The 13,125-nt window shown below is 35.3% G+C and overlaps 1 protein-coding gene across 1 annotated transcript; it reads left to right on the top strand.

Annotated features, from left to right (window-relative positions):
* The first annotated feature begins 4,466 nt into the window (after nt 1-4,466).
* LOC113326217 lies at nt 4,467-6,445 on the top strand. The gene is made up of 4 exons (XM_026573985.1): nt 4,467-4,575; nt 4,709-5,268; nt 5,356-5,591; nt 5,866-6,445. Exons 1-4 carry the CDS (start codon nt 4,467-4,469, stop codon nt 6,443-6,445), a joined length of 1,485 nt encoding a protein of 494 aa, XP_026429770.1.
* The last annotated feature ends 6,680 nt before the right edge of the window (nt 6,446-13,125 follow it).

The following is a 13,125-nucleotide window of genomic DNA, read 5'->3' as shown; positions in this document are numbered from 1 at the left end:
TCACAAAACACCATTTTCAAGATGATTTCATTATACCTTGCATCAGTCTTTTTCATCGCCATAAAGTTCCAAAAGAACCACCTCCCATCGCCGCAGTCATCAGCATCGACTACTATACTTTCGAGGAACATGCGGACCAAAAACATCAAAATAAAAAATTATCAGACCAGAAAACCGCAACAAAACCCTAAAGCGCAAAAAACGAAACTGGAACTAAGCAAATCTGGCCTTTGCTTGAGAGTTTTAAATAGATAGTCGCCGACATTAGTACTAAGAATGGTGAGTTTTCTACTAGATCTATTTGTCGGATTTTGTCTGGGGTGAATGGTAATAATCAAGATCTAATGTGGCGGAAACTTTGGAAGATTAAATCTATTCCCGGAATTAAAAATTTTGTTTGGAAAATCGTTGCTGATGTGTAGCCTCTTAATGCTAGATTAAGTCGTATTCTTCATCATGTGGATACATATTGTCTTTTGTGTATCAATAATAATCCTGAAACTTCTGCTCGCTTGTTTTTTGAATGCCCTTTTACCAGAGCTGTTTGGTTTGGTCTCCATATGAAGTGTCCTTCTTTGGATAATGGTTTTCTTAATTGGTTTAACTCTTGGTTCAGCGATCTGTGGCAGAAATATACTTAAGCTTCTAGTGTCATATGCTGGCATAGTTGGAAATATAGGAATTCTGTTTTGGTAACTACGGAAAATCCATAGATACACCCAAACTTGTATTCTCTTGTTCTTGACTCATTCCACCTTCATACCCATGCAACAATTTCTAGATCTAGCTTCTTTGAACACTAAAATAATAATTTGAAGTGCTAAAAATATAAAAGAGACACATAAATTTGACATGGTTCGATCATATTTTGTGTTTACACGAGACTCCATTAATGAGTTTGGAGCTCCAAATCTAGTTTTTGTGTTTATAAGTATATCCTTTGCTTAGGAATTAAGCTAACTAAGGTAAGATACTATGTACTCTATCCTAGGAATGTTATATTACACCGGCTTTCATTGGGCGCCACATGTCAAGTATGGTTTTTGATATCTACAGTTTTGTTCGACAAGATAAAACCAAACCCACTAGATTGCCTGAAGCTGATTAATCGGTCATTCGTTGAACGGGATATTGATGTTACAGCAAGTGGTACTAAGCAGAAAAATGGGAGTTCACGAATTAGTCGATCTCTCCAGGATCTAACAAGGTGCACACATAATATTTTGCATGTCGATGGTTCCTATGATGATTACCTCGGGACATTATGGAGTGGGGCTTATTTACTGGTCTCATAATAGAATTGTTGATATCAAAGATTTTTCAGGATTTACCACAAGTGTAGACTGTGCAGAGGCCATCGCAGTAGCTGGAGCAGTAGAGTGGGCGCGAGAGCTACAACTTGAAGATCTGAAATTCAAAGTGATTGTGAAGGGATGACTATTTTTCTGCAAAAAAAGTCTTCTACTTGGGATTGGAGATCCAAGTCAATACTTTCTGATGTTAAAACTTCTTTTGGCTGGGAGACTAGCATTTGTCATGTTTCTAGACCACTAAATAGTGAAGCGGATGTGTTGGCTAAATGGGCTAACAAAAAACAAAGTTGTACCTTGTCCAATTATCCTTCTCATAGTCAGCTTAAATGTAATCCTTCTTTAGTTATTAATATGTTTCCGGTTTATTAAAAAGCAAGTTTGATGATATATGCTAGGAGCAGAGAAAAAGTAAAATCAGGGATTAACTCGTCTCTTCGTAAGCAAACCAAATTTAGGATGGTCTGTTTGTAAGCAACTAAGGATGAAAAATCATATGGTATACAATACACATCCTTATGAGGCCGAAAGGCTTGTTGGGCTTCTGAAGGATGTCAGCCAGTGTATTAAATCCAAACAATTAGAGATGCGTCCTTAGCAAGTGTGTTCATGTGTCTGATTTAGGAGCTTGAAATATTTGTTAATTCTCCGTGGTTAAATACAGTTTTATACGAACAATGAAGGATCTTTGACATTTTTACTGAAAGATATAGAGGGAGACGGACTATAATTTCACAGGTTTGTCAAGGAAATGAAGGTAAACTTCGAAATAAGGAAACGAAAACTGATCAAGGCAATTTTCTATGTCGACCAATGACTGTGTACATGTGAACACTAGAGTAGTCTCCCTCTCTCTGTGTACATACATATCAAATGTCATCGACTCGGGACAATGAATAGGTCTTGTTTGTATTCACTGTATTATACAAAGGTGATGTCTGCGTTGTGTCGCTGTAAACCACATGGAGAAGAACCTAAGTTTTCAAAGCTTGGCCCTAGCTATTAATTGTTTTGGATCCACCGAGGGAAGTGCCGCCGTGTGGGTGTTAGTCTTTCTTACATAATTCTTGCTATCCAGTGATATTGGTACTGAGATTTGGTCGCTCCAGTGATTAGTTCAACGCAACTGCATCCCTGCTCAACCTTACGTCAGCATACCAAAAAACCCATACGTCACCCTTCTTTCATCATATATGGTACATAGGCACTGTACGTCTTTCAATGATGATAAGTATTTGCTGTCTTTGGTTGGAAGCTTGCACATTGTAGTCGTTTTAAAATCCCAATGTCGGTGTTGACAGACTTCGGATTACTAAATGTGGATTCATTTATTACCTGCTTGTATATAGTTTGTCTTAATTAATTATATATTATCACTAATTGTGCAGGGTGACCTTGGTTGTGCTAGGGTTGGAAAAGAGGGCAAATTGGTGGCGGTGGACTCACTATGGGTATATCGTAGTTTATGTATTGGAAAGCCAGTGCAGTTGGAATTGGATTCTCCTAACTTGGTATATATAAATTTGCTACTAGCTAGTGTATGTACACATTTGTCAGCCTATTCTCATCGATCCACAGCAGTCATGGAGAATTACGTTTACAAAAATAATACGTGTGCTTAAGAAAATCCTGAAATATATCCAGTGTGTAATAGAACGAGAGCTATTTAGCCTATTTTAACCATTCCTAATTCCAATTAACGGTAGAGTATAATGTTATTGATTTCCTTTAGGAATATTTCACGGGATTAGTTCAAGCCAACTGCATCCCTGCTCAACCTTGTCTTGTAATGTATAAAGCCGTGTGATATGATATAGACATATAAAAATAAAAAATAAAAAAAATAAATGATATAGACATCATTTATGAATGCCATAAATTAGACTTTGTTGTCTTGTATTTACATTGGAGCCTAAAAATTTAGCTCGTCCAATAATGAAATTTTTCCTTGCATTTTGAGAGACTTTAAGAGATTTTGCATTATTACGTGGTAGCCATATAGGTCCTATTTATATTCCTTCCATTTTGTCTTTGTTGAATAATGGAGCTGATACTAGTCTTCGTTTGCAATTTGATTAGTGGTGGCCGGTGGGGACTTAAATGGTTACGGGACTGCATGTTGCCGGGAAAATCTTGTCATTTGTAACAATGGGTTCCAAGTTGCAACCAAACTACATCATGGTAAAAAGCTTGCATCGACAATGTAATTTAATTGTTACGTACTCTGCTCTCTCTTACTCGGCTTTCACCAATCTCATTAAAAATACAGTACTCGATTAATAACTATGTCATTAATTGAAAGCCTGGTTTTACTGTCAAGAGTCATAAGGTGGGTGAGAGATCTTAATCATATAAAAATATTGGAGTGAGAAAGTAAAAAATTAAAGGATTATAAGCCTTCTTTTCAACCCCAAAGACAACGATAGGCTTGGTTTTTTCAATTTTATAAATCTAGGTCTTCATTCATGTTTCCATCTAATTCCGTTAGTTTTGTCAATTTCCCGATTTTTGTAAACTGGTAGAACCTCATATTGAAGTTGAAGTTAAGTAAACTGGTAGAACCTCATATTGTTTGTGCAGGGTTATTTGAGTAGAAATTAAAGTGAATATTGTGTTTAATAAATGGCATTGTATGAAGAAGAGTCGGGATGAATTGGCAGTCATGGTTAGGTTGTTGTTCAGCTTGAACCTGCATTTTCTGGTGATGTGTCATTCAGCCCAATAAGATGATTGACTGGCCTGACTTCGATTTTGTATGACTCGTCTAACTCAATGATTGAGACTGAGGTAACTCTGAAACTCAGTGATATGGGGACATAAAAATATTTTACCCTGCACTAACAATGCCAAAAAGGTGGAAAACTACCGTTAGCCGTTTTTTCAATAAAATGGTCAAAACCGGCCTAGATTTGTAACTTTCAAAAAAACGGGCCTACAGTTGTAACCCTAAAAAAAAAACAGGCATATCTGTTTTTAACCCAAAATTAAACCGTAAACATAATTAATCCATTTTACAAGGCCAAGTCAAGCAACTCAACCCATACAAGGCTAAGGGTGAGAGGTCAGAAATATCTGCTGTTATCAATATCTCTATAAATAGGGAACTGAGATCAAATCATAGAACACAAGCTTTTTGTTAAAGCAATAACTCCTTATATGGACTTTGCGAAAACTGAGATAACCAAGGGAGTAACAGCTATTTTTAACAGAATGAGAAACGAGACACACGATGATGATGAGCCAATACTGAGATTGAATTCTGAAGGTACTTACAGTTTAGTTTATTTTTGTATCTTATTTTATTTTTTTCTCTGTTGAATTTCTTAATTATCTTGATGAAACTAGTACTAGGCTACTAGCGCTTGATCAAATTAATGAATTTCCATGGCTTATTTCAGATGAGGAAGAAGCAGATATTGAACTAGATGGCGGAAAAACAGAGGCGAGAATATTTAACAAGCAAGAGGCGCCATTGGAACAGACCCCATTTAAGGTGTTGCTGGAGCTTGAGGGTGTAGGAGCCGACGAGGGCAGATTAGGCGTGGATCTAGTGACCATCTTAGATATCAGCGGTAGCATGAGGGGTATCGAGTTAGCAAAACTGAAACTTGCCATGCAATTCTTGGTCCAGAAACTAAGTCGAACTGATCGTTTATCTGTCGTCACTTTCAATAGAAAGGCCGAGAAGTTATGCCCACTGCGCCAGATAACCGAAAATTCCCGAACAGAGATCGCAGATCAAGTCAATGATTTGGTAGCCAAATCAAGCACAAACACTGAAGCTGGCCTGAAATTGGCCTTAAAAATACTGAATGACCGAACTCGCACCAGAAACCGTAGTGTAGCTATTATGCTTATGTCTGATGGAATAGAAGATTCCGAGAGTCCGGCCATCACTGTTCCGGTTAGCGAGGTGCCTGTATACACCTTCGCTTTTGGTAGTGCATGCGATCATGAGGTAGTTTGATTTCGAATGATTACTCCTTAATATAATTTCACTTAATTAATTAAGTTCAATCATCTGAAGTTTGCTTGGGTTCTGTAGGTGCTTAGTGGCATTGCCAAGAACAGCAAAGGAGGGACGTTCTCACCTGTTCCAGACTTGGAAGATCTGAGTGTTGCATTCTCTACGTCTTTGGCTGGGCTTCTTAACGTGTCTATTGAGGACCTGACTCTGACCGTAGCACCACTGAATAGTTCACAACTCAATAAGGTGAATGCCGGAAATTACCCACAGACAAGGCAGGCCACCGTAATGGAGCCTGTAACTGTTACATTCAGGTCATTGTATGACCGGGAAACCCGTAAGGTCCTTGCAACCTAACTCTCCCAAAGGTTGATAAAAGACTTGGCGTCCAAATCTTCAAAGTGGTTTTTGAGTACAGGTATATCCATTTTGCAATTAGTACGAATGATTCTTCATATCAAATCTCTTAAATTATAACGGACAAGGCTTAGGGTAGTATAAATCTTTTATACCCTCTCTTTTTGATCAATACATCTTTTCTTTATCGATCAAAAAAAAAAAGTATAACGGACAAGTATGCCTGCACAGGGTTCTTGGGAAGGATACATTGGATTCTGATGAGAGACTCATAAACGTGACCCGCACAGCTAAACCAAAAGACGAAGAAAGACGGGAGGTACTTGCCGAGGAAACGCGTATTGGAACTGCAAGTTCGATAAAAGAAGTCAGAATACTGGCCGACCAAAGAGAGCTGGCTGAGGCTAGGAAAAAATTGGAAGATGCCAATGCATCACTTTCTGAGATTGATGCGGTACTTAAGGCTCAGGTGGAGCACCTCCATCTACTCATGGCATCACAAGAAACTTATGACAATCAAGGAAAAGCTTTTGCACTTGCCCTTGAGGCTTCTCATGAATCACAACGTTCCACAGCTCTCCCAGCTGGTATTCCAAGTTTGTACGATACCCCCCTTATGGCCGAATACAAAACACAAGCTAGGAATTATGACTTGGATCCTGAGGGTTATAAAGTACCCAGACCAGAGGAAGATAAGATAACCACTGCACCCCCACCTCCTCCATCCCTACAGGTGGATCGTGCTAAGATTCAGGAGATCCTTGATATGGCCAACCAGCTTGCCAAACTACTAAGAGATCTGGACTCCTAGGCTCCATCATCGTGCGTCCAACTGGCCTTGTCTCGCACAAGCTCATATAATTGGTGACCTTCCTCTTTTACCGTTTTAAAGCTTTATCTCTATAATGTAACCATGTCTTTCATGTAATTTCTGTTAAGTCTCTTTTATGTTTCATGTTTCGAATAATCCCTTATAAGCTTGAAATTAATGTATGAGTTTTCGTTTAGTAAATTTTTAAAGTTCTCCTATTTTCTCTTTGCACTTTTTTATTTATTTTACTTACTGCCATGGCAACCATACTTATGGAAGGTTACTTTATTTTGAGACTCCGATTCCAACAGTTCTGTTTTTTGATCTATGGACGATACTGTTGGCCGCAACTTCTTTTAATTTGGGAATCGAAAAATGGGTCATTTGTCCAAATATTTTTAAAACACGGTTCAAATGGACGAGTAGAATTTAGTACGGGTGAAATGGACACAAAAAAAAATAGGAAGAATGAAACTGGATTCATCCTGGCTTAAACTTAGAAAAGAGCGAGGATGAAACTGGTTGCATCCTGATGTAAATTAAAAATAAGAAAAAATATTTGAAAATGGGCAGGATGAAACTGTTTACATCCTGGCTATTTTTAAAATTTTGTCCATTTAAACAATATCAAATTTTACATGTCTTTTTCACTCAGAAATTATTGATTTTGGTCTTTTTTACCAATTTTGTGTTTGGAAATCTCAATTCACCGTCATCCATTAATACTCCGAGAGCAGCCATCGCCCCTTGCGAGTGTCAGATGTCAATTCGGGAAGTCTTTATCTTGGAACGTGATTAGGTGGTCCATGGGTATTGTTGGTAGAAAATTAATGAGCCCCCTAATATTATTTGAAAAAAAAATCGGATTTTGGTATCTGATTAATTTATCCGAGAATATAATCAACGGAATAAGAATTCCAAAATGAAGGTATTGGCATTCAAACATAAATATACAATTTAGAAATGCATGTATCATATTTTTTTATTTTTCTATGTGTATCCCATCTCCAAATTCACGTCTTCTTCTTTCTTGCTAGAGCTAAAAGAAAAATGATAATTAGTCATCATCAGAAGAGCTAAAAGAAAAACATGATAACTACAAACTGAGCTCCAACCCTTATGAATTGAAAAATTGTTGCCAATATGAGAACTAGCATCGTGACTAGATAAACAATTATCCAACCTCTTTAAAAAGACAATAAAATCATCACAAAGTTCACCCAGAGTGAAAAAAGCCAAGACCCAAAAACCATAGCCGTGCGCTATGCATTTCTAGAAAAGCTTCTTACATTTACGAGTAATAGCAACAGTAATGGCACGACTGGTATGAGGTTATTCCTACTACGGCTCGCAAAAGCAAATGGTTATTAAAAAATTATTTACAAATATTTTTATTCTAATTAACTTTTACTACGTGATGGTAATTTGTTATAAAAATAGGTTTCTCTTAAATGTAGCCCACATTTTTACTAAAGATAGTTTAAAAAGTTTAAGTTAGAATGAAAAACCAAATAAGTCTTAATTTGTACTTTTTTTTGCTAACAATTAAACTTAGATTCCAAAATCAAAGTAAACCTTAATTTTTTTTTCTTAATCATACATGGAATTAATAATAATCGCTTTTTTAATATTCTCACAAATTGAGCAATTATATATAAACCCTAATTCTTACTTTTTTCCAAAACAAAATAGTTTAATTCTTATATCCTCTAAAAAAAAATCTTAATCATGATTACATCAAAATCGATCGGGGTTTATATTCTAATCGTTATTTTTAAAAAAAAATTCTACAACAACATCAATCGAAATGGAATTTACTAAGGTGTTAATTCTTTTCCTAGGACCATTCTCCTAGAACTCCACAAAAATAATCTATAAAAACAAAAATCCATGAGATGATATTTTTACTTCTAAAATTGATTGAGGGCGTCGATTATTCTTAAAGAAACATTAATTATGTCAAACATGTTACATAAATTTTATTAGATAATCAACTTTTTTTTTATCTTTTTTTGTTTTTTGTTTTTGTTGATGTTGATTTAGGGATTTGATGATTATATTATTACTATGGGCTATAAATAATAATTATACGTAAATTCGTGAGCTATGCCGAATGATTATAAAGGTCTGCTTGGTTAGCTTAAACACTTATTTAAATGGGTTATGGTTAATAAATGTGTGGGCTATATTTAAGAGAAGCTTAAAAATATACAAAAATTTATTATTTTATTTTCTTATGATTTTGGATTTGAAAATTATCCAATATAAAAATAAAAGTTCCGATACGAATTCAAAGTCAAAAATATCTATCCGTTCGGAATTCAAACCGAAAATGTAAGAAATTTTCGGATTCAAATACTGATGGTACTTCATTCGCAACCATATGGATCCGTTTACATGCTTTTATCCAACAATTTTTTCTTATTGATGTATCAAAGTTTTTTTTTTTGATCGATCAAATAGAATTTTCATTGAAAAGGGTACTTAAGTGAGGTGCCTTAACCCAATGATTACAATCGAACAAAAAAAAAGAGAACCCAAAGGGGATTCGGCTACCCAAATAAAGAAACACAAAGAATTTACGGGGGTCGGTATAATGAATCCCATAAAGAAATCACCATATTTGTTGTAAGCCATATCATTCTTGTATTTGATTCAGCCCCAAAAAAAGTTTGTAAATTGATATTTCTAATGAGTCTTGCCAAAGTTTTCTTTTAGTTATTGAAGGTCCTTGCATTTCGCTCTTTCCATATACACCACCATATAGCAACCGGAATGTCGTTCCATATTCTACTAAGTCTTTCATCTCCCCAGTTAAACTTCCAAGCCTTCATAGATGTAATGACATTAGGGTCATATGACCATCCAAAGTGGAAACCTTCAACAAAGTAGTCTCATATTCTCTGGATTCTCAAACAACCATAAAACAAGTGCGAACTCGATTCATCCTCTTTCTCAAAAAACGACATACACTTGAGACATCCATACCTCTTCTTAAACGTTTATTCGCCGTCATTATCAAAGTTGACCCTAACTTTTATTTCCACCCTTTGTAACCAAGAATAAATTATGAAATACAATATTACGTCGATCTATTTGACCGATGCATTCTCCAGAAATTATAAGTATGTGCAGCGTGTTGTCCGTCTGGGTCGTGGCTTGAGTTTAAGTTCAAAAAAATCGCGTTGTCCGTCTGGGTCGTGGTTTGAGTTTAAGTTCACAAAAATCCTATTTGTATGGACAAAATACCTTAGAGCTTCTCCAATGGTGGTTGTGTATGTTTCCTAGATGGTAACACAAATAAGAGATCCTCATTCCAATTTTTCCTTAAATTTAGGGAGGAAAATAGTTCATCCCCAATGGTGTTGTTTGTGATTTTTTATGGACTAAATGCAAATTTTATTTTTAGTAATTTTTTAGATTTTACTTGAGCTAAAATTGGTTATGTAACATATTTGAATTAATTTAGGTAAGCAAAAACTTACTATGATAGCTTGACATTGTCAATGTAAATGTCTAAAACTAGACATTCACCTTGACAATGTCTAATAAAAATTAAGCCATGTCATCTTCACATTGATTTAAGAAGTTGGGGTTGGAAAAGATTTTTAGGAAAAATGAACGTCTATCCTATGTGGATTTAGACATTTATCTTCGCATACATTCCATTGGAGAAGCTCTTAGAATATTGTCTAACGGAGGTACTAAATTTCTCACGTCCATGAGAATAAAAATTATGGGACTTGAGAGTCTCTTTCAAAATGAAAAACTTGATTGAATTTGATCATATTATGGGTACAGAGAAACCCCCTTTCACCCTAAATTCAATCAGCTTCTCTTTCAATTAAAGGAGTACGTGAAAGTCCTCGCTACGCGGCAACCGGTTTGGCTTATGAAACTAAAATGGAAAAAGAAACAAATAGTTTGCCTTATGAAATTAAAATTAAAAAAAAGGAAAACGGTTTGCCTTATAAAAGTAAGATAAATAAAGAAAAAAGCAAACAATTTTTCTTATGTAACTGAAATGAAAAAAACATCAAACTTCCTTATGAAACTAGAAAAGAAAGATAAAGTCAAATAATTTGTCTTTATGAAACTAAAATAAATAAAAATGGAAAACTGTGCCCGAAGAAACTAAGATTAAGAAAAAAAGAGTAAACGGTTTACACATTATCGTTTAATCCATGGTGGATTTTACACTACTATAATCAGACTCTCTTTCATATTGAAAGTGATAAACTGTTTTAGAATCCATCCCATGGATATTTATCTGATGATATGTTTTATACATAAACAGCAGCAGATCGTTCTTCCAATTTTTATTCTCACCTAAAGTATGTCACTGTCAACTGGACTATTCTTTAGCGTGGACAAAAGACATTTGGACGAGAACTTCCAAGTTCAGTTAGCCGCTAGAAATCACGACCTGTCCCAATTACATGAGGAATTAGATAGATATTAAACCACAAGTGGCTGCTATAATGACAGAGTCGATGGGAAGAAGAAGAAAATCCGTATGAAATTTCCAAATGCATTAAATATTTATTATTTTCTTTTTCATACGCGATAGTCGGACCCAGATCCCTATTCGAACCCAGCCAATTAAACTGACCCCATTGTCGGAACCAACACCACTCAACCCACTATACAACTAATCCACTTGAAACCTTTACGGTGGTGGAGAAATGACCACACAGGTTCACATTGACTTGACCCGTTAGTGCGAAAAAAGATAAAGATAATGTTTTTTCTTTTTTCTAGTATTAATCCAAACAGATAAAATATTTATTTGTTTATTCAGCCAAGGCTTCATTATCCATGATAGGAAGTTCCAAACGTTCTCACCTCCAAAATATTTCAAAAGTTATGCCGTTCCTTCTTCTCTTTTCTTTTTGTTTTCCTTTCTTATAATTTTTATGGATGTGGCTTTAGGCCAAGCATTATTATTCGATGTTTCCCTTAGATATAAATACATCCAAGCCAAATGAGAGTTACATTGCACCTCCCTATGGAAAAAGGGTTTGGCTTATCCTATTGAGATGGAAACTGAATTTTTGTCTATATAGTGGAATCAGTTTCTGTCTAATTATTTTTTATCGTATTTTCATTCTATTATGTCATAATTGTTTGTTATGGGTTCGAAGGTATTTTAAAAAGAAAAAGAAATATAATTGAGGAAAAGATGACTTTTGTAAACGAAAAGAGCTATTGGGAGAAAAAGTAGGTTAAAAACTGATAATCAGATACAAAATTCAATATCTATCTAAAATGTTTAAACTCCGTGTTATACCAAAACTTGGAAATTCAGCATTTGTATCAATTATCATACGAAAACTGAGATTCTATGATGCATCGTGTAGGTTAAAAGAGGAACATATCCGTTCCACTCACTAGCTAAGCAAGGCGAATTCGTCATTTTAAAGTCAATCGATGACCACAACATCTATGTATCACTATGATTAAAACATAGCTAGTGTCGGCCTTGAGGAGGGTCTATTTCAAAGCATTATAAAAGTACTTAATTAAAAACCTAATTAATTTATTTTCTTAAAGCATAAAAGTCAATCAAAGTCAGAAAAGCATAATTTATTTGTTTTTTTAGCTCTTGATCTATGTTGTAAAAGGCGTTTTGGGCACTCGTTTAAGCGCTAAAGACGCACTAGAAGTAGAGCGCCCGACTACCCCGATTTTCTTCTAGTTCACACGATGGCACCTAATTCGAGCGAGTTTGGCACCTCATCGAAATTTAAGGCGCCCGACAAGGCGAAACATTCAGCTGAAAGTCTAAATTCTAACTAAATATTTTCTCGTTTGTTATTTTTCAATAAAAATCACAGTCAATGATTAGAATATTGAATCATTACAAATGTAATTGATGTGATTAAGTTTTCTTTTACAATTGCAGTATTCGTAATACGAAAACTTCAATAACTTTGTTTCCTTATTCAATATTATACTCCAAGCACATAAACAACAATTAAACAATATATGGTAAGGATTTCAGATCTAGGAGATAAAGATGTTGATGGTGTTAAGGATACAACAGATAAATCCTATATCAGTGGCTTGATTAGCGCTGATCCTCTACTATGCCAGCTATCAGAGAATCACTCTTCAATCACAATTGTACGACCTATATCAAAGGCATGATTTGCGCAATAATTTCGTTATTCTCATTCATGTAATATATGCCCTATTTTGGGTAATGTAATTCATATAAATAAAAACTCTCTCCACAGGTGATAAGTGTGGAAAATTTCACCAAATATCTCTTCTTGACTTGGTATCTCGCTAGAGATCCTATAAGCCACGCTTAAAACCAGAAATACTTCATCTTCATCATCATGTCAGCACCAGAAACTACAACACTGCAACAGATTCATGTCAATCACCTTATCAGTGTCAAGCTCAATGACACAAACTATTTGCTATGGAAAACTCAGTTTAACCCACTTCTAAAAAGTTATCGATTGATGGAACCTATCCAAAACCAGCAAGAACTCTACCAAATACTGAAACCGTTAATGTTGCTTACACCAAATATGAAGAGCAAGATCAAATCCTGCTTGGTTGGTTGCTATCATCACTCACAGAAGGAGTTCTTGGTCGTGTTTCAGGACTTGGGTCTACAAAGGAGGTCTGGGATGCACTTGAAAAGCTATATGAATCTCAGAATACAT

Source organism: Papaver somniferum, unplaced genomic scaffold (assembly GCF_003573695.1).
Source record: "Papaver somniferum cultivar HN1 unplaced genomic scaffold, ASM357369v1 unplaced-scaffold_10, whole genome shotgun sequence".
NCBI classification, from domain to species: domain Eukaryota; kingdom Viridiplantae; phylum Streptophyta; class Magnoliopsida; order Ranunculales; family Papaveraceae; genus Papaver; species Papaver somniferum.
Note: the sequence above shows the minus strand (reverse complement) of the source record. Positions and strands in the feature narration are given on the sequence as shown.